The 23,147-nt window shown below is 39.8% G+C and overlaps 1 protein-coding gene across 1 annotated transcript; it reads right to left on the bottom strand.

The window, feature by feature from the left end:
- Positions 1 to 5,434: 5,434 nt before the first annotated feature.
- On the bottom strand, positions 5,435 to 22,611 carry chrnb5a (cholinergic receptor, nicotinic, beta 5a). Its single transcript, XM_037765645.1, has 8 exons — positions 21,736 to 22,611; positions 15,173 to 15,318; positions 13,428 to 13,472; positions 13,221 to 13,330; positions 11,293 to 11,819; positions 10,050 to 10,540; positions 8,390 to 8,535; positions 5,435 to 6,451 (listed from the first exon to the last, which is right to left on the bottom strand). Exons 1-8 carry the CDS (start codon positions 21,779 to 21,781, stop codon positions 6,436 to 6,438), a joined length of 1,527 nt encoding a protein of 508 aa, XP_037621573.1. The 5' UTR covers positions 21,782 to 22,611; the 3' UTR covers positions 5,435 to 6,435.
- Positions 22,612 to 23,147: the final 536 nt, after the last annotated feature.

The raw sequence follows: 23,147 nt of genomic DNA, 5'->3' as shown, positions 1-23,147 counted from the left end.
TATTCCTAAACCTAACTAAGTAGTAAAAATACGGTGTTGAAAGCCGTGCTGAGCGTCATGAAAATAAAGGGAAATTCATGTCTATGTACACGAATCAAATAAATTAAATTTCGTGACTATTTCACGAACTGTGAGATTGTGTTGCATTATTTGACAATAGCATAAGTTGGATGCCTACATAAGATAAGTTGATAATAACGGCTTTGCTTAAGATTATTGTTCAAGTTAAAATAATAGGGAATACTAGGAATAGTTCGACATTTTGGGAATTACGCTTATTCACTTTCATGCCAATGAGAAGATCAATACCACTCTCGATGTTTGTCCGTTAAATATGAAGCTACAGCCAGGTGGTTAGCTTAGCTTAGACTGGAAACGGGGAAAAACGGCTAGCTTGGCTCTGTCCAGAGGTAACAAAATCTGTCCACCACCACCAATAAAGATCACTAATCAACACGTTTTATCTTGTTTGTTCCATCTGTACACAAATCGACACGTTGTTGTTTTACGAGAGGTTGCGTACCTTCAGACTGAGCCGAGCTAGCTGTTTCCCCCCGCTTTCGCTCTTATGCTAAGCTATGCTAGCCGTCCCCAAGCTGTAGCTTCATATTCAACACACAGACATGAGTGGTAGCCTATCGCCCTTCTCATCTAACTCTTGGCAAGAAGGCTAAAAGCATATTCCTTCAACTATTCTTTTAAGGCAAATGAAACAATGAAACATATACTAACTCGTCACATACCGACACTTTGTCACGCCCGTTGGTGTTCCTTTAGGATTAGGCAACAAGACCGTTTAGTTAGGTTTAGGAAAAAAATACATGGTTGGGCTTAAAACTACTACGTTTATACAGTGAAAATGAAACTGAACGTTGTGAACACGAGACACGAACGAACATCTGATTGTGACGTGAAAGTTGAAACTTAATGCACGGATACGAACAGTGGTCTCCTGGATGAATGTCTTGTGTTTGTTGTGACTTGTGACTTTGGTGAATCCAAACTATCCAATGTCACACAATAACAAAAAAACAGACTAACCAACTGAGGCAGCGGTAGACCAGCAACCCCCGTGTTCTGTGAGGTCAAATTAATACCTCACAGAGTCTGGTTGCTTTGGCGAGAGTAGAAATAACAACTTCAGTTCCCTGTCAGAAACATAGACTGTTTAGCTGTCTCCCGGCAAGGTAAACTAGTGAAACTATTCTAAATATAGCGTACACTTAAACTGATATTGATTTTTTTAGGTGGGCCTTTCATTTAGGTGGCTAAAATACATTTTGCAGCCAGCCCCGTCCACAGCAGTATATTACTTTGGATCCGTGCCCTCTGTTTCTCCAAACTGGGGAAGTGCCGACCGTCATCTACTGACTATGGATAAGTACCTCATACAACCCCACTTCAAAACACCCCAACTATCCCTTTAAGCTGCCCATGTCTAGTCATGACCCCTTCAGGTAATATTTGGCTTATACCAGTGCTTTATTTTCCACAGAGCTAATCATTGGAATTTGAAAGCAGTTTGCGTTATTGCGTGACAGCATGCTGGATATTCACCGGGAGATATAGCCATTGACAAAGTGGCAAATGCACTTCAGTCACCACAGCTACTGTACCTTAACAAATGGATAAAAGGCTCAGTGCGTAGCCTACATGTGTGTGTTGGACAAAAACTGCTGATCTGAAAAGCTGGGTTCACTTAAATTAATGCTGCAGCAGAGATCAGATGGGCGAGTGTACAAGGGGAAGGAGTGATGGAGAGAGATCAGTTAAAAAGCAGTGTCCTGGAAAAGTGCTGCTCTGTGAAAAACGGTGACACCATTCAGAAATCAGAGTCACAGTAGGAAGAGAAATTAATGCAGTGACTCAAGTTAGCTTATTGTTGTTGTTAGTTTCGCACATAACACTTAAAGCTGCAGTTGGTAACTTTGAGCAAATATAATACAAAGTTATTTTTATAAAACTGTCATATATCCTGACAAGTAGTGCATGAGACAGATAATCTGTGGAAAAATCACGACCCTCTGTGTCCTCCTGTGCTCTTAATGGCATTTGCAAAATATCACCGTGAAAGTCAAACTCTGATCAAACGGTCAAACTAGGCAGCGCTGATTAAATATGAATCAAGATTCAGTTACTGTAATGCTTATTTCTCTCCTCAAATGTTTTCAGAATCATATTTCAGTGTACTGTTTAGATTTACAGCTGCATTAGAGAATCCTCTGCTCTGATTGGTTGTTTTCCTTTGGGCACGTTGAAATCTTGCAGATGTTATTAGGAGCACCGGAGGCCATAGAGGAACCTGTTTATTCTATACATTTGTTTAATCAAATCATAATTCCTCTATCATTTTCCTTTGTTGAGCTATTCCACAATCGTTGCACAGAGGTACACGCTGGGGTAAGGTTACAATTACTCCTGGTTGGGAATCACAGTGTTAAACTATTGCTCATATTTTACAAATATATACTAAATAATGATTTGCATTGTTTAAGTGACTGATTTGCAAGCCTCATTTCTTTACGAGTGAGTTTTAAAGGCATTCATAAATTCTTACTGTTTTCCGACTTACAGCAATACAGAATGGCAATCAAGCATTTACAGCCAACAGTATTCTCCTTATATGAATTGCACATATGATTTTAACACATTTTCTTGTGAAAAATATGTAGTTACAGATTTACTTGCATATTTTGTTACCTTTTTTGTCGTACTCATGGATAAAATAGCCTATGATAATCCAAGGGCCAGCTTGGTAATGTGTTTCTGATGTATTGGCTAAGTTGCACACAACATTACATTAAACAATGTAATACTACAGTATGACAGCTGGCCTGCTCTGACCTCTTCTGCCTTTCTGCCAGACACACTAACGTCACATCTGTCACCTTTATGCTCCAGTCGACCTCATATTGATAGGGTGGGACACCTGGTAAATATCAGCCACCCACACACACACACGCAAACCAGATGGGGCACAGTAAATATGCGTTTTGTCGATAGCTGTCCACCGCAGCAGAGGCTCACAGTATTTTTGCTGATGTGCTGACTTCAGGAATCAGTGCTTCACTTTTGCTGAGATAAAGGATTTGGGCCAGTTAAATCATAGTGTATTATGTGTGTGCGTGTTCATTCAGCAGTAGTACATAAAAAGTAACAGTGTGCTCTGTCTTCGGAGGCTGCTGACAGTTGGAGGGTGATGTTATTTTCACCTGATATCACCTTTTCGTTGGCAGATGGACTTCACAAATTTGGGCACATGCACTCGCAAATACACGGACACACACACACACACACGCCTCCAATGGAAGAAAAGCGCATTAGTGCTGTCGAGCACATTTCCCCTTCTGTCAGACTGAGGAAGGATGCTTTCTCGTACGCACACATAGACACATAATAACCAGAATGTCCATTAACAGGATGTGACCCTGCATGTGGATTCAACCTTCTTTCCACTTCAGATATAGATCCACTGACCAGTGGAAAGGCTTAAAAGGGGGTTTTGTGTGTGTGTGTGTGTGTGTGTGTGCGCACTCTCGCAAAACAAAAACATATCCATACATTGTTCCTGTGGCTCATTTTAACTCACCAGTAATGCAGACCAACGTTAATACATTTTTAAACAGGACAAATGCATGCTGTCTGGATATGTACTTCAAAGCAACACATACATTCTTCACAAGACCTCACACACACGCGCAAAACACACACAACTGCTTGTCTGCCGATGCTGTTTGATCAACACATGATGAAAACAAGTTTGGGAAAAAGTTAAAAATGTATTTGAGGTCATCCAGATAAAGCACATGACACATTAGTGTCATTATACCGACTTTTGAAAAGTATAAAAATACTTGTGCTGCTTTCTGCCAACCCCGTCTGCCCCCTTCTGAGTACTGAGCACCTCCTTTTATCCCGTCCTGTCAGGACTCAGCCGAGTCTTTTAACAATGTCAGTTATCCCGTCCACAAAAGCAATAAAATGATTTCTCTTCCACTAATAGTTTCTCCCCTCCTCTCTCTTACTGAGAGAGTGGTTCAACTATATTTACCCTCAAGTGCAGAGCTCCTGCTGTCAGTGTTCAGCTCAGAGTGAGTCTGGCCAGACAGCTGAATTGTGTGCTATATAGCACATAGACTCGCCTTTGGGTGTAACATGAGGGCAAGGTCTAAAAGATTCTGATCTTGTAAAATGATGCTCTATGTCAAAAAGGGTGTGCAAAATATAAAATTAAATTTAAAAAAAATATATTTTTAAAAAAATTCTGTGACGACAAAATAATGTATGAAAAAAATATATAAATATAATGGTAACACTTTTTAATAACCATCATTTATAAATGGTAAATTGATAATTAATCAAACTTAGTTAATATTTTACTGTTAACAAACAATGAAATAATTAATAAAGTTTACTAATTATTAGTAACGCTATAATTGATGTTATTTCATAATTTTTTGTGAATTATAAAATATTTAGTTTATAAATTTTAGAACCCATTTCGTCCACATTTCTTGAAGTCAGAGGTCAAGGTACCCCTTTAAAAATGACCATGCCAGCTTTTCTTCATCAAAATTTAACATAAGTTCAGAGCGTTATATATCCTCCTTCACGGCAAACTAGTATGACATGGTTTTCTAGTTTCATATGATGCCAGTATCTTCATTCTAGCTTTAAAACTGAGCCCGCTACAACATAAAAAATCGCAATTTGCGTTAATGTGTTAAAGAAATTAGTACTGTTAAAATTAATTTGTGCAAATGCGTTATTATCGAGTTAACTTTGATTGCCCTAGTAACAAATCACCTGGTGGGTCAGGTCCTTTAAAGGCCCAGACACACCAACTCAACATCAACGAACTAGCGACAACGAAGGCCGAGCGTTGAATCGCCTCACGTCGCCTTTGTCTTGGCCAAAAGGTTGCACTCGAACACACCGCAAAGACTACAGCCGACGGCCAACTACCACGTACGTTCTGCGTCTGCGTGAGATGAAATAACTCTGTCTGTATTCGTCATTCAAAAAGGGAAACCGGAAGACAGAGGACGGCGGATATATGGTTATGATACGTACATGAAACTCCACTCTCACTCACCACTTACTGTAGCTTCATTCCAGTTGGCCATGTATATGTGAAAATATCTGTGTATTAGAATGATGAGATGAGATGAAAATGAAGAATGACAAGAGCCTTCTGTGTGTGTCCTCTTGACTTTACTCATTGGCTTGCTTTCTTCACTTCCATTTCTCTTTTCGTGCACTGATTCGCTTAAGCTGAACAGCCAATCAGACGGATTTCTCTCACTGACGAGCTCCGCCACCGATTCAACATGCTGAATGTCAATGTGTCAGGGCCTTAAGTAATAAAGAGACAAGATGTGAGGAAGAAACCATGGAGAACATGTGACTGAGGGAACAGCACTGGCCAAACACATAAAATACAGAGCTTTTTATTCAACATGTAATACAGTACAGTCAGTGTCATATTTATTCTTAACACTGTGTGTGATATGATATGGAACACAAAAGAGATAAAATGGGAGAATAACCAAACATGTGAGAGAGAAAGCAAGAAGAGAATACACATTCTTCAAAATAAGACAATGCATTAAGGATTACAACAGTGCTTGGGAGGTGGATGCTGGATATGAGGCACAAAGCTCTGAAGCAGAACATGGAAAAGGACATAGCAAGAGAGATGATGCATTAATATTTTCATGAAGAGAAAAAGTGGATAGGACAAGTTGTCCTTGCGTTGTTACAAGAAAGCTTGGTTTGAAAAAGGAGAAATTATGGTCCATTGTACTGTTCCAACAAGAACAAATGGTATAATTTCTTCTTCTTTTTGTTCACACCAGTGGTGCTGCTGAGGAGAGAAGACCTGGTGGTCTTATAGTCGCTGTTATGTGTAATGAACCTTTGTGCCTCCATTTCACATAAGAGCTCCAACTGTTCCATCCGCAGCACAGACAGTCCAAAATGAAACAAAGACAACAAATTACCAGCATTTTTTGTGGTTTGTGGTTGTTCTTGGGAGAATAGTCCGCAACTGTCTTGTATGTTGTGTCAGAAACTGTGCACAGGCACCATCTTGGCTCCATGACAATGTCATCTTGTTAGACGTTGCACAGATTTTGAGTTATAAAAAGTAAATCAAGATTGCCATGCCTGTGATGATGGCGGAGCATGGATGGAGGCGTAGTCCATCAGAAATAGAAGCCATGCAGTTTAAAAAAAAAAAAAAAGTGTCCCAGTATGATTTTTTATTTGAGTTCCACTGTTGCAAACGCAACCAATGTAGCTGGCTGCATTGATTAGGCTGGTATCAGATCCAACCAGCAAAGACCGATCAGAGCCAGACCTGTGCAGCTTCTAAGTTACAGTTAAACGAGAGATGAATATTCGTCGGTTTTTCTATCTCATGTCACAGAAATCCTAGAAATCTCCATACCTATGAAAAGAAAAACACAAAATAGTAAATAGAAAGAGAAACAAAGATATATTGTATTCTGCAAAAAGCACCCAGGAAATGTTTGAAGAGATTTTTTTAGTTAGCATGACCAGAAATAACTACTACAGGGTTGAAGTATTTTTGTAGGTCAACCAGGAAGTTAGCATTGCCCTGGTTCCCTCGACAAAAAAAACAATTGGATTTTTCCATTGATTTTTGGATTGTTGCTGAAAATAAGCTCTGTGGCAAACACACGCTTATGATACACATTTTGTTCAGCAAGATAATCTCCACAAATGAACACCACTTCTATGATTTCTTGAAGTGTAAATGGAACCGCCAGAAGTAAAAAGCTAATGTTAGGCTATGAAGAAACTACACCACGGTCGCATGAGCGCAAGTGTACACAATGAGGCTGTAAAGGCGGACGAGTCGGCGTGATGACGTTTTGGTCTCATTTAGCCAATTGTTTTTTAAGACACATAAAGGCTTCAAAATTCACAAGTGGGGTATTTATTAATGTATTTTATGTCATAGAACAAAACGTTAAAATCTCTTCAGCTTGTGTTAACCACAGACCTTATTTCAGGCGTCTAACTAAAAACCCATTGAAAAGACCCATTGATTTCCAGACGAGGGAACTGGAAGTGCTAAAATGCGAACTCATTTCCTGGTTTTAGGACTCATTCCTGTAGCACTCTATAGTTTAGACATTATCACTTCTGATTTTGCACATTGATTCTGGTTCTTATCAATTCCTGCAATTGTCAGCAAATTGTTAGAGGGTGAAAACAAACTGTAAAATGTCAAAGCAATAATCAACACTTTTTCATCTGATTTAGGCTGCCATAAACAATCATTTATCATAAATGACAAGATGTTTTATGATTCCACCATACTGTATCACAACCAAGGACCAATTAATCTGCATCAGCAATCAGGCAACAATAAAGGTTGAAAACCCGCCATTATCTCATCCACTTTGCTGGGAGTTGACCAGTGGCCAGCGGGTCTGAGTGAAGCCAATGTGGAAGTGCCTTAAACTTGCATTCTTTCTAATAGCCAGCAGGGGGCGACTCCTCTAGTTGCATAAAGAGGTCTGATAGTATAGAAGTCTATGAGAAAATGAGCCTACTTCTCACTTGATTTATTACCTCAGTAAACATTGTAAACATGAGTTTATGGTCTCAATCGCTAGTTTCAAGTCTTCTTCAATAAAGATTGATGTTCATTTAGTAAATTATGGTCCCATTTAGAGTCAAATAGACCATAAAGCGGGGTATGATTTAGAGAGTGGCTACCTTGTGATTGACAGGTTGCTACCATAGCGTTGTGCGGTCTGAGAGTTGTCAATTTTTTTGTCTTAAAAACTTTAACCCTTTCACAGTGTGTTTTCAGTTGATGAAAGGTAATTAGAACCTTTTTGGTCGCCTAAAAATGTCTACTTCAGCGTTCGGTTGTACTTAGCTCCACCTTCTCGTGTCACTTCGGGTTTCAAAAAACCAAGAGGGCGACGGCCAAATACTAAGATGGCGATGACCAAAACGCCGAACTCGAGGCTCCAAAACAGCAGTCCACAAACCAATGGGTGACGTCACGGTGACTACCTCCACTTCTTATATACAGTCTATGACTCTGACGCAGTTTAGCTCCAGTTTAGGAAGATAACGCTTTCTCTTACGGCTTCACAATTATTAAATACTTATTAAAATATTCTTAAAAACTGCTTAAATACAAAGTGACTTGGCATGCTACCAATTAAAATCAAATACAATACAAATGTTGAGCATCTTTGTGTAGAAGCATGGGGTCAGGTATACAGAAAACAGTATCTTTCTTTTTACATTTTTGACAATTAAATGACAATCTTTGCCAACTTACTGTAAGAGGTGTGTTGCGATGTATATTAAAGTGTGTTTCAGTGTGTATGTGACTCACTCTGTGTCATCAGCATTGGGTGTGTTATAGCTTTGGAACAGCGGCTGCATGAAGAGCCCCAGAGTTCCCACCACACACACCAGGATGAAGATCCACAGGAACAGACGGTCTATCACCATGGCTACGTACTTCCAGTCTTGAATGATCTGGAACCAAACCAACCAGTTTAGACTATTACAGGTCATTGACACAGATCAAATCATGACTATAAACTATAGGCCCATGTGCGTTTAGGAACAGACCTTCAGGGAAACACCATATATTAAGTCATTGGGTAAGAAAAACATGAGTTCGGTGAGGGGTCTCTAAAGGTTTGTGTGCTCACAATCCACCTATTTTACAATTGATCGTTTGCTAGACCCTTCCCCCAAACTGTGACCATCCAATGATAGCTTAGCAACTGCACAGTAAATAGCTTCCTACCCACAGTAGTAACCTAGCATTTCTTCCCAGGTCCAAGGCTTGAAGCTTTCTCGAGAATCGCTCATCTAAACAACTTTAGTTGGATTTAGTTTGATGTAAAATATAAAAGACCCGTTACAGCAACATCAACTAGGTGTTGTTTCCCCACTGTCTGAAAGCCGGTTCTGGTTGCTGTCAGAGTTTAACGTAATGTTAGAAGCTCTGTCCTGAATGTTTAAACTGCAGCAGCCCCAGCCAACATTACCATGAGACAGCCTCATGTTTGCTAAACACATCGGTTAGTCCTAATTCTGAAATTGTCTCTTGTAATATTAAAAGAAAAAAATACGAGCAACCATGTAAGCTAAGCAGTCAGACAGGGTTATTGATATTACATTTTCCCTTATCATACGCATAATTCTAAGACTAACCACTGCAATGTAAGAACAATGCTGCCACTTTATTTCCATTGCTTCTTATTGCCTGGGACATCTAGCTTTATCTTCAATCTTTTAGAACAATATCATATGCAGCCATCAAGTGCACATTTAAGACCACTGTTATTGGGTTCTCGTTTTAATACAAGTCAGCTGGAGACCATAAAGTCAGCCGGTGACTGCGTTTTTAACCAAAACAAGGAGCTAACTCTTTTAGCTTAGCATTAATGATTAGAAGCAGTGTTGTATTAACTGCTGCTGCGTCTATGAAGCTTCTAGGACATCAAATGCATATCAGGGTATAATTTTAACTGCACTGCAGTCGAAAGGAAGAGAGGCAGCTTTAATGAAGAATTCGCCATGAGCAATTAAAACTGCAAATCTTGTTTGTAATATTTATTAAGTGTGGGAGTTTGGTGGAAGTTTAGAAGCCCAGAGCCACAAATCTGGGGTTAGTCAGTCAGTTTGTGTTTGTACGAGGGCTTTTTGAGGTTATCTGATATTTTCAGAAAGAATTCGATGGTTGACAGGTTGGAAACATGTCACAGAAGAACAAAAGCAAACACTGAATGATTTAAGACATGGCATGTTTCGTGTCTTATCTGGCCCTGATAACCTCTTCATTTCTTGTGCAAATCTCCTTATTCCTCCCTGTTGCATCTTTGTCATCATCCATCTCCATAATCTGTTTTTAAAGTTCTTTTCTTCCCTCATTCTTCCCAATAATATATTCTGTCTTCCCTTTCTTTCATCCTTTGATCCTATCTCTTCCTGCTCATCATCACTTATTTATTCCTTTAACCATGGCTTTATCTCCTCACCCGTTCATCGTAGTCTTCTGTCTTCATGTGTTCAGCGATGTATCTCACTCCATCCACTGCCTCCTCCACATCTGCATCCCACTGAACAGCCAAAGGCTTCCGGAAGTCTGAAAACCCGCCGCCCCCATCTGGGATATCGTCCACCTTCCAGCAAAACTTGCGTGCCAAGTCTTCATTCACGTAGAAAGAGTCGGCATCTGTTCGGACCCCACCGAGTCCGATGTTGGAATACTGCCTCTTGCCGGTGCCGCTCTGGGAATTGTTTTTCCCGACGGTACTCCGGTTGGCGTACTTCCTGCGGAGTTTATCATGGACATTGGAAGAGCCTGGACGCCTCATGAAGAGGAAGGTGGGGAGGCGGACTAAGAAGAAGCGTTTGACCCAGTCGGGCATGTGGTGGGTGGATGGGGAGCGGTGATGCACATTGAGGACGCAGACCGAGGTCACAGTGGCGAAAGTGACCAGCACCATGGTGAACATCAAGTATTTACCTTAAAGAGAGAAAAGATGAGATTGAACCCATTTTCATTCACATATCTTGAGGTCAGAGATCAAGGGACCCCTTTGAAATTGACCATGCCAGTTTTCCCCTCACCGAAATTTTGCCTAACTTTGGAACATTATTTAGGGGTGATTAAGCACCCCAAAAAGCAGTCAAAATCACCACTGATAATAGCTTAACAATATTGGTTTCTTTAAGCAAAATCTCACTGAAGGATATGTTTATTATGTTTGGTTCTGGTCTTAACATCTTAAACAGTGTCTTCGATAAAGAAATCAAAAAGTTACTTACTAAAATTGTATTGGAGCATAGCTGAGATCTTGAGATATTTTACATTTGTTTGGAGGTTTTTCCAATTGATTTAATTCTCATCTGACATGACTCATCTGTAATGGTAAATGGTAAATGGCCTTGCACTTATATAGCGCTTTTCTAGTCTTTCGACCACTCAAAGCGCTTTACACTACATGTCGGCATTCACCCATTCGCACACCCATTCATACACTGATGGCAAAGGCTGCCATTTCCATCAGGATCAAATCTAAATACTCATTCACACCCCGACGGCACAGCCTTCGGGACATAAATATGAATGACCTATGAGTCAAGGATACTTCCACCGACCTTTCGATTGCTGGATGACCTGCTCTACCTCTGAGCCACAGTCGCCTCATCTGTAGGTAATGGTTCACACCCCTAACTACATACAGATGCACATAGACACACATAAATATGACTGACCTATGAGTGGCACTGCGAGAGAGGTGGGTGGCACTATCTTTGATATCAGCAGCAGGAACACAGTGAGTGCCAGCAGCACTGAGATACACAGCGTCATCTTCTCCCCGCAATCTGACGGCAGGTAGAACACCAGGATGGCCAGCGACGTGATCAGCACACACGGGATGATCAGGTTAATGGTGTAAAACAGCGGCTTCCTCTTGATCACAAAATCATAGGTGATATCCAGGTAGGTGATGTCATGGGGGTCTTCGTTTTTGCGCGCCGGGAGCGAGACGATGTCCCACTCTCCGCTTGGCGTGAAGTCGTCACGGCTGGCAAAGTCGCTCGTGAGGATTAGATCCACTTCTGTGTAGTCGTAGGTCCAGGAGCGGAACTTGAGGGTGCAGTTCTGTTGGTCGAAGGGGAAGTTCTGCACCTCGATGGCGCAGGCCGACTTGTAGATGGCCGGGGGAAGCCAGAAGATGTCTCCTGTGTTGGAGACCACAGCATTGCAATAGAAGGAAACCTCGTACACGCCATCAGCACTGTGAGAGGTTGTGGGTGAGATGGAACATTAGAAAGAGGATGGATTGCAATTAAGACATATTTGAAGGCAGCTAACTTTTGAGGAAGCACTGTAGATTTTTTTTTTCCCTTCACTGTAATAATAATAATCAGACAAACCCAAACTCTCTCCCATGATTGTCTGAAGTCATATTAAAAGCAGACATTGATTAAGCACTCACTAATCCCCTTCACCTCAGCAAAAACCAGGGCTTGGAAGAGAGCAAATGCATAACATTTTAATTACAAAATCCCCATAGAAAAACCTGCTTATTTTAGCATCAGATTTTCTGCTTGTAACACCCTGTTGGAAAAGCTCTTATTACTGTAGAATGATCATTGTAACTCCATTAATTCCATACTGTAATCCGCTAATATCCACACACACATACAAACAGGCTGTACATGTAGTTGCATTCTTTCATTACACCAGTGGTTCTCAAACTTTTCCTGTCATTCCCCCCTTTGGAGGAAAAAAAAGTAGTAAAATAATAATCTATTTCTTCAGATGACATTAATTATATACAGCCCAGTCGCACAGCAGTTCATGAAATAGTCACAAAACTTAATGTATTGACTTGTGTACATAGACATGAATTTCAATTTTTTTTTCGTGATGACTTGTAATCGTGAACCGGGCAATATAGAGAGCGGCGAACGCCGAGTAGGGAGGAGTTCAGGGTGGATGGAAAAAACACAGGACGCTCATACAGGAGACTGGTGTTTGTGTCCCATGTGAATCCACAAGTCAAAGTTGATTTATTTGTCACGTAACGTCCGTACTTAAGTTACAGCACAACTGGAGTTATTTTTAACCCAAAACTCGATTTTTTCCTAAACCTAAATAAGTAGTTTGATGCCTAAGCAAATCAATCTATTCCTAAACCTAACCAAGTCGTTTTATTTAAGTGAGTCACGTGTTGCTGGACATTTGTAGGAAAACGCACAAAAACTATGTTGTTGAAAGTCATGCTGAGCGTCATGAAAAAAATAGGGAAATTTGTGTCTATGTACAAGAATCAAATTGATAAAATTTCGTGACTATTTCATGAACTGCCGTGAGACTGTGTTGCTATATATATATATACATATATATATATATAGTACTTTGTTTATTGACGTGACTGGGATGTAATGTTTCTAAAGGTCTTCTTAATTTGTTGGGTCTCGTACTGTCAGCTGCCATACACACTGGTCTGTCCTCATCTCCCACTGCCTTCATTATTATCTACAGTATATTTATATAAATGTAATTTATGGTGCTGTTGGATTGCTGCTAAACCGCCCCGTTACAGGTGCGTGCGGGAGAGTAACGGTGAAACTGTTGTTTTTGAAAGGCTGAACCTAAATCAAATATGGTGGGATGACATGCACATACTTACTTGTTGTAGAGCACTATATCAGGAAGCCAGATGTGTTTGGATGGTATTCGTAGTTTCTTAATGCCTTCGTACTTCTCTGGGTCCCATCTCAGCCTGTAATCATTCCACTCCTGCATAGAGAGAGAGTTTATAAACTCCCTTACTGACAAACACATACTGTATTTAACACTGTACGTGCATTGGGCAGTTAGAAATACTGTACTGTACCTGAAACAGCCACAAGTTGGTCGTCATTATCTGTTCCCTCTCATTCTATAAGAAAACAATAGTCAGCTTGTCATACAACGAGGATTATTTCAATAACATTTCACCTTACTTATAAATGGTTGAATTATTATAATGCTGTCTACTGGCAGTGGGTTTAGCACAACACACTAAATGTCAAATCCAAATATCAAAGCAGACCTTAAGGGAGTGGACGCAATAGCATAAACATTTCGGGGCAAAATAGCATCCCTTCCAACACCTTCACAAATGTCACAAAGGTAGACTTCATACAGAGCTGAAATGTATTTTATCAAGCATAAGTTTCAGTGTACACCCTGAGTAAATACGTGCGGTCAAAAGTTCAGAGAATAGAACACATTATAAATTGTCAAATTTACATTAATTACAGATGTTAAATATGTATGATTGGTCCAGTGACTACCTGCTGACAGAGCTAACAGTGTTAACGTGGGGGGGGAACCGGAGGGTGGGTGCTACGCTCCCACCACGGTACCGTCTGTCAGGATGGCGTTATCAGTTGTAACCATCGTATGAGAGCAGTGCAGAGCGGCAGCCATGAGCTAGCCAGTGGGACGCGCTCACATGCACGAACATGCACTAAAAGCATCCATGGCTGTCCCAGCTATGTAAACGAAGCAAGGAGAAGCTTGGATTACAACCCATACAGAGGGAGAGCGATTTCATTCTCTGCTTAGGTAGACATTATTCCTCTATATCTTTACATAGCAAATAGTTGTTTGATGCTATATTAATGTTCTGGATATCGTATGGAGCACCTTTAATGAGGACCATGACACTACATTTTTAAGTATAAAATGTTACTACATGTTACAAGTAGTGGGCTACCTCCAGGTTTGAGAGGTGAAGCCAATACCTTAGTGCCTTAAACTTACATTCTGTCTAATAGCCAGCAGGGGGCGACTCCTCTGGTTGCAAAAAGAAGTCTGATAGTATAGAAGTCTATCAGAAAATGAGCCTACTTCTCACTTGATTTATTACCTCAGTAAACATTGTAAACATGAGTTTATGGTCTCAATCTCTAGTTTCAAGTCTTCTTCAATACAGCATGATGTTCATTTAGTAAATGATGGTCCCATTTAGAGTCAAATAGACCATAAAGCAGGGGATGCTTTAGGGCATGGCTACCTTCTGATTGACAGGTTGCTACCACGGCGTTGTCCGGTCTGGGAGTTGTCCATTTTTTTGTCTTAAAAACTTTAACCCTTTCACAGTGTGTTTTCAGTTGATAAAAGGTAATTAGAACCTTTTTGGTCGCCTAAAAATGTCTAATTCAGCGCATGGTTGTACTTAGCTCCGCCCTCTCGTGTCACTTCTGGTTGCAAAAAACCAAGAGGGCGACAGCCAAATACCAAGATGGCGACGACCAAAACGCCGAACTCGAGGCTCCAAAACAGCAGTCCACAAACCAATGGATGACATCACGGTGACTACCTCCACTTCTTATATACAGTCTATGACTCTGACGCAGTTTAGCTCCGGTTTAGGAAGATAACCCCTTCTCTTACGGCTTCACAATTATTAAATACTTCTTAAAATGTTCTTGAAAACTGCTTAAATACAAAGTGACTTGGCATGTAACCAGTTAAAATCAAATACAATTCAAATGTTGAGCATCTTTGTGTAGAAGTATGGGGTCAAGTCATTTATCAGGTATACAGAAAACAGTATCTTTCTTTTACATTTTTGTATTTAAACATACTTACTACACTGATGAGCTGTGACAGAGACACCTGTATGGAGATGGTGACCTGTTGGCTCTTGTTGACGGCTGGTCTGATCAGTTTGTTGTAGCGCTCTGGACCCAACAGGTAGTTCACCAGCCGCTCTTCTGCATTCTCTGCCCTGCTGCCTACACACCAGGAAAACATTTTATTTTTAAAGTGCTTTAAAACCATTTCAAATCAGCAGTGCGGGTACACTTGCATGCTTTACTGCTCTGTATTTGTTTAGGGGAGCGTGTCTCCCTTTCATTGTAACATTGAATACAAAAATGTCACATTTATGAATTGATTTTTGGGTTTGACATGTCAAACATAATGTGTGCATGTGTGTTGCAGTTCCTAGCGTGATGTCCTCTCTATCACAGTATGTCTTCAGTCCAGTGTCACCATAAATGATGAACAATAAACAAGTTGGCTGTAAATAAAGTAAATTTACCAGAGGGCATTAACGTGTTCTCTTTAAAATGTGAGTGTGTGAGACTGCAAGACGCACATCTCACACTTTACTGCAGGGTTTTAGAGCAAAAGAACAAACAAAAATCCAGTCATGCATCCGTCCCTGTGAGAGGAACCCTGAAGCTTTGTGTTTCCTCAGCCCTAAATTATTGGTTACGTAAAAGTGATCGTATGAATAAGTCAGAAGCACAATGTTTTTTTACCCACTCTTCCACAGCCATTATGTCTACATTGTCAAACAAACTGACAACAGTGCAGAGAGCGTTTAATATCTGGAATGCTTCACCCCCTCTGTGCCACATGAATTGTCTGTTTTTGTAAGATTACATGAAGGGAAGGCTGAATGAGCATGGGTGTTCTCCTTTTTACAACAGCACCCTGCTGCTTCAAGTTTCCATGTCACTGTGAACACCAGAGTTTTCAGCTACTTGAAAGCAAGAGAGGCAAGGGAATCAATTAGAACTTAATGGAACTTCACTTTACAGTTAAATTTAACTTCAGAGAATAAATGACTTACAATAAAGTAAGAACCTCAGTAGTCTATTTGTGTAATTCGCACATCAATATATTTTTTTCAACTGTTGTTTTTGTCATGAATACTTTGACACAGAATGCAAACATTATGCGGCCAAAAAGCGGCGATATTTAGCCGTTATCTATGCTCTCGCCAAAGCAACCAGACTCCATTGAAAAAAACAGTAATCTTACCTCACAGGACATAGGAGTTGTTGGTCTACCGCTGCCTCGATCAGTTAGTTTGTTTGTTTAGCAACCCCCATGTTCTATGAGGTTAAAAATACAGATTTTTTTCAATGGAGTCTTGTGGCTTTGGGGAGAGCATAGATCGATGTAACACTTTCAGTTCCAGGTCAGAAAGGGCTGTCTGACGGCAAGGTAAACAAGTGACAATATTCTGAATATAGTGTACACTTAAACCGATATGGAATTTTTTTAGGTGAGCCTTTCTTTTAGGTGGCTAAAATATGTTTTGCTGCCAGCCCTTTGACTTTATATTTTGTGGTTATGGCTGATACTGAGGCTGGCAAAAGAAAAAGAAAAGAATTGAACAAAAAAAGCTAAAAGAGATAGTGATAAAGCATGGGCGAAAACAAGAGTCAACCTTGGTCAGTAATACAACAGATGGAGTGAATTGCTGGATTTGAAAGGAATCAAAACCAAACCTGAATTGGCCTTCTTCCTCCTCTTATCTCTTCATATCTTATATATGAGACGTGGTTGTACATCAATATATGCTGGTGGCTAAAACAAAGTTTACTTTGTTTCACCATCGTCATATTACAGTTTCAATCTTACATAGCCACAAATAGATACACTACCTCATCGTTTGCATCCTACAGCTGTTTAAAAAAGAAACATGGTATTAAAAATAAGTTGCATCTTTCTTTCACTCGCTTCTAAATCAATTGCACGCGCTAGCCAGATCAAGATCTTTACGACATGAGGCGGTGGTGCTCATGGAAACACTACCGCCTTTGTCCACAGGGGTCGCCAAAATCAACACAAAATAAAAATGTTTGTTGTAGTTGCTTAAAAGGAAGTGCTCGACATTTTGAGAAATACGCTTATTTGCTTCATTGCTGAGCGTTAGATGAGAAGATAAATACTCTCATGTCTGTATAGTAAATATGTAGCAGGAGCCAACAGCAGCTTAGCTAAGCATAAAGACTGGAAACAGAAGAAGAGTTAGCCTGGCTCTATCTGAAGGTAACAAAATCCACCTACCATACCTCTAACGCTAACAGATTACCACGATATACAGTATCTTGTTTGTTTAACTTATTAGTATAAATGAAAATTTGCTGGTTTTGGGGGATAATATGACTATTTCTTGGCCAGGAGCAGTAGCTTCCTGGAGTCTCTGCATGTCGCCTGGCAGCTGGTCCCAGCTAACTTTTCTGAGATTTATTGGACCACATACTTTTTTAATGTATGCATGAGTAATTCCAGCTGAGGTAATAGCTATTACTTTTACGAGTACTCAACTAATTGAGCATTGCACTCCTATAATATTATCCAACTCACGATGGACAGTAAAAAAAAGTATCAAAGTTGATGCAGCAGAACCAGAGACATCGCTTTTACTATCTCTTTTATTCCATGCATTCTTCTTAATCACAATGCAACTTGACCACCTGCAGGTCAGTTCAGTCATAAACCGCAGAGGGCTAGATCTACAAACGCAAAAGTCTGTCAATGAGTGACTGAGTGAATGAATGAGTGTTTGACTGAGTGATGAAGTTACACGATTGGTCGGCCGAGTGTTCGATTTTCCTGTTGGCTGTTACTCTTTCAAAATGAAAAGGCGGGAAACAGTCCTTTATGCAAATGAGCCTGTCCAGCGTGACGCGTCCGTCTCACGAAACTTGGACCAAGCTGTCAAACTAGGTGATCTAGTTCTTAAATGAAATGAGATTCAACAGTGGCATGGCCTATTTCTAACTTAAAATGTTTTCAGAAGTAGATTTTGGTGGATTATTTAGACGGAATAACAGAAAGTTTACGAGCAGGCCACCATGTTGTTTCCTGTTTGAAATGGCAAGCAGAAAACCAGCGACCAATCAGGTGCGTTCAACGATACGGTACGTCACCGCTTGAACGGCCAGTTGAGTGGAGCAGCGCGTCCCCTAGTGTCCTCGCCGGACCTGGTGGACATGTACTGCTGGATTTAACATTATAGACATGACCACTGACTATTTGTGTGACAATTTAGACACAAATTCACAGACTGACCACACACGGTCCAGCCATATACTCGGTTTTGAACAAGTCTTGTTTCAAACTTGCAGTCTTCGGACCCGACCGACGCTGAACTCAAGTGACACATCTTACAATTTATCAGATTTCACACAGCTCCCTCTGGAGCCACAAAAGGGTTAATAGACCTTCCCAAGACCTGTAAACAGACTTCGATATATAAAATTGATAGAATTGTTTATTATATTGGGACTGATGTGTTTTTCAATCTCTATATATTTCATGATAGCTTCAGTTAAAACACAGATGTTGTGACTACGGAATGGTGCCAAACATCATTGCCTAGCCAAGGTTTGGTCAAGTCTTCAGGCCTTCAGGGAAATACAAACACTTACAACAACATGGCGGAAGACACAGCAAAGTGCTATGTGCCTACTTGGTGTATTACATCGTTTAAATAATTCAAACCTAGATTTCAGGGTATCTTTGCCTTGATGGATTTTACAGAATAATGCCTGACTATGTTTGCCTGTCATACCTGATCTTTGTTAGAGTCCACTTGTTTTTGTAGAGCAGATACGACCATTGATGGCTCAGATTTTTTTTTTCCGTCTCGTTAATTTTGTCCTATGGAAACATAAGTCCAGCCTACGAGCTAAATCTAAAGCCGAGTTTACGAGCTAATACAGAAAAAGATGCAGAAGTCAAAACTCCATAGAAGAAAACCTGAATCAAGGTCAGGTTACTAAAAGGAAGCTATTCTTCAAGGACAGTGGTGGAGACATCAAAGTGTTCTGCATAAAAGACAGGAGATGGTGCTTTCTTGGCGGTTGGTATAAAATAGCCTTCTGTAAATTATTCAGAGCCCATCTGCTTTTACTTACAAGAATTTTAAAAATACTACACACAGTTTTTAAAACCCCGTCTGTGAGGCAAAAGTTGCTGCTTTTGATTAAAAAACGTTGTTGTCAAAGAAATAACACACCCTCCTCTTTTGGGATACACGGGGGTCCTCTGAGTCTGTGTCTCTTTCTTTAGTATAAACAACAATGTAAATCAGATGTCACAGATTAATACAAATATAGGTAAGACAGGTTGAATAAGATCATTTCTACAATGCTTTCCAAGGCAACATGAACAATTATTGAAAACGGTGTATGTTGTTATACCATTTACAGGAATAATATGATAAAAAACAACAACAACAATAAGCACAGGGTGCGGCTAAGCTACACTCAGTGATGTGCCTACTTTCAAGGACACTGAGGTCATGTCACGATGGGTTATTTCATGTTGACTGTGATATCCTTTGGCACGTTCAAATGTGGCTGTTTCTGTTAAGAAATGAAGTCAACGTAATGTCACTTCAATAAAAGAATGTGATTTAGTGGTTTTCCACCACAATGATATTCCTGGCATGTGGAGAGGAGTTTAAATAGCATCTAGCATCTAAGGATTTTGTATTTACTTTTTTTGCACTGTGGTTATTTGTTATATATTGCACGTGTTAATGCAAATATTTGTACGTATTTCATATTTCTTATATTCTCATTTATAATTGTATTACTTATTTATATTTCTTTACATATATTGTGTTTATACTGTAGCATTATGTACAATGTTGTAGTATTACGTATGTTACATACTCCTTTATTTCTATTTTTCTTACATTTCTTTATGTTTATATAAGGGCAACTGCAACGCAACTGAAATAGCATTTAACCATCACAGAGATATAAATGGTCAAATGAATAATTGAATGGAGAAAAAAAAGAGATAGACAAGGTCACTGCCTTGTATGCTCCCTAGAGTCAAATTGTCTAAGAATGGCCCACCTAGCTACACTGATAGACAATGACAAGATGTCTCTTTGGTAGCGCTATAGAGAAGGAGGTTAGCACTGCTTGTATAAAGGAATATTTCCAGTAGGCTACACTGAAGCCCCACCTGTTTATTTAAAGTGACACATATTACAGCAGTTAGTGCTGTAAAAATTTAACGAGTAATGACGTATACATGCCAAAAAAATGCAGCAATTCATTCAGTCTACCTGCTTGAAGATTTCTCACAGAAAGATTTAATGAACCACTGACAGCAAAGACATGTGGAATATTGCTCAGAATTTGATTAAAAGTCAATATCAAATGAATGCCACCTTTAACCCATTTGTGCCCACAACTGACATTTTTAGTGTTTTTTCTGGGCTTGCCTAAGCACAAATATGAATAAATGTTCATACCGTTTGTTTGAAAAGTGAGTTTTTCTTATCATACTATATGTAGTCTTTGGGTTCATGACACTACTGTTTTTGGAATAGACTCCATTATATTTTAGGAAAAAACAGTAGTTAAATGTGCCCAAAGACTAGATACTGTATAGTATGATAAGAAAATGACTGTATCTCAGAAACTACAAGGAGCACCATCAAGTATTTGTAATCTATGAACTCATAACAAGTTGAATATCAATGATATGCACACATAGGCAACGTAAAAAAAGTCATATGGAAAACATTTAATAAACACAATGTTGGCGTTTTTCAAAAATCCTAATTTTGACTGTTAATAAAATGTGATTTTTCACACGATATAAAACAAATGTCAAAGTTGTACTGTTACATATACTTGCTCAAAGTGTGTCCATTCTAAATGTCAAAAATGTTGACCAATCAGAACAAAAGTTGTGGCATTTTTCCTTATTATATTACTTAAAGATTCAAGATTCAAGAATTGTATTTGCCATTTGCACCTAATGAGTATATAAGTACATTGGAATTCTGAGGCAGTTCACACAGTCAGCTTTAAGAAAAGAAAAAAGGTAGAAAAGGCACAAAATAGGTAGCACATTCAACTCAACACAATAAATAAATAAATTATTAAAACATAAAACGCCCTCAGTGTAGTCAATAAATAAACTAAACCACCCTCTGCAAAGGGAACCCCCAGAATACAAATATACAGTATATATGACAAAGACTTATAATCTTTGAGCACAAATATGGTTAATGTGACCTGTGCATGATCACACAGGACACTACATGTATTCATCTATGGGTGTGTTATCTCTTCTGCAGCTCACTTAGACCGAATTAACTCAACTTCCTCTCTCTCTCTCTCTGTGTGCGTGTGTGTGCGTGTGTGGAGGGGGTGAAGGGAGGGAGAGAGAGAAAGAGAGAGAGAGAGAGAGAGAGACTGTTTATTTGTAATCATCTTTTTGACAGATTTTTGCATGATGGCAAAAGTTGTGTGTACATCAGCACCATGGACAGCGTCTTAATGTCTTAGTCACAGCGCAGAAAACGCCATTACTGTACCCTTAAATACAACACACATCAATACTTTAGTCAAATGTATAAAGAATATGGAAGAACTCACTTGTGAGAGAGAGAATGAAGAGCAGGAGGACGCTGTTGGCAGTCATCTCCTCTCTACTTCTCCGGACAAACTTGCTGCTTTTGTTATATTTTCCTCCAGAAAAAAAAGAAGTACCTTGAATGTCAATAGTGTATTCTGTCGTGATACAGTTTCAGCCTTCTTTGTTACAACTCCCTTCGCTTCTCTTCGCTTCTCTTCTCTGCGCTGGTTTGACGCGCACCTGGTCCGGTTGGTTGGTCGTCTTGTTGCCGGAATATTCAGCAGCGAAAAAAATATACGAAAGAAGAAAATTCTCTAATATAATAAACAGGTTATTTGTAGAAAACGTTTATTTGTCGAAGTCAACATGTTGGTATTTTATTTGTATAGCCGAGTACTAGAGGAGCTGGGCTGCCCATCAGCCACAAACCAGCCACGGTGATCCAGATCCAGCAGTCCAAATGAGTGCAAGGTTGTTGTTGTTTGTCGTCCCAAAAAACAAATCCTCATTTAACTTCTCCTTCTGTTGGATTAAACCTCCACCTGCGTTAAATTCGCTCTCCTCTGACGCAGCGCAGACAAGTTCCAGTTCGTAAAGATATTGGCTGCAGTTGCAGAAAGTGGAGAGGGCGCACTGACGAGACGCGTCTTGTGCGTTTGTTACCTTAGGGGTGATTACTCGCAGTTAAAGTCCATGAAGAGGGAAGGGACGATGTTCCATGGAAGTCCGTGTTGCCCGGAGGTGAAGCCAGGAGGAGTAGCGAGAGGAGAGAGGAGAGAGGTGTGTGTGTGTGTGAGCCTTGAGCTTCGGACCGGAGTGGAAAAGATCCGCGTCACGGCTTGAACTGATGTTCAGTTCAGCTGCCAGTCTGCTCTGGATGGCCTCTGTTTCTGCCAGTGGTGCTTTGATAGCCTACTTTACTTTTCGTGACACTAAGCGAACCCAAACTTGAACAATACAGAGAAGAAAGAGAGCTGATTGTTTAGACACAAGTTCACTCAAAATGAGCCGAGTTTGAAGATAGAAGCATGAGTGCAAACTGTGAACACATTTTATAATGAGAGAGGGAATAAGGGACTTATGTCCGTTGCTCTGTGGGAAATAAGCACGGGAAATGGAATTAAAAAAAAGAAGCGCAAAATACAACATGTAATAAAAAACTGGTGCTGCAAAAAGTCAGAGTTTTTTTTATTTAGGCTATACCTAAGTTTTATATGCAGTGTAATGTATTCAGTAGCCTATGTGCATATGCATGTATATGTAATGTTTAAGGCTGTCAATCGATTCAAATATTTAATTGCGATTAATCGTATGATTGTCCATAGTTAATCACGATTAATAACAAATGAATCTTACATTTTTTATCTGCTCAAAATGTAGCTTAAAGGGAGATGTGTCAAGTATTTAATACTCTTCTCAACATGGGAGTGGG

The sequence above is a fragment of the Sebastes umbrosus genome, chromosome 3 (genome assembly GCF_015220745.1).
Source record: "Sebastes umbrosus isolate fSebUmb1 chromosome 3, fSebUmb1.pri, whole genome shotgun sequence".
Taxonomy (NCBI): Eukaryota; Metazoa; Chordata; class Actinopteri; order Perciformes; family Sebastidae; genus Sebastes; species Sebastes umbrosus.
This window is presented reverse-complemented; position numbering and strand designations above follow the sequence as displayed.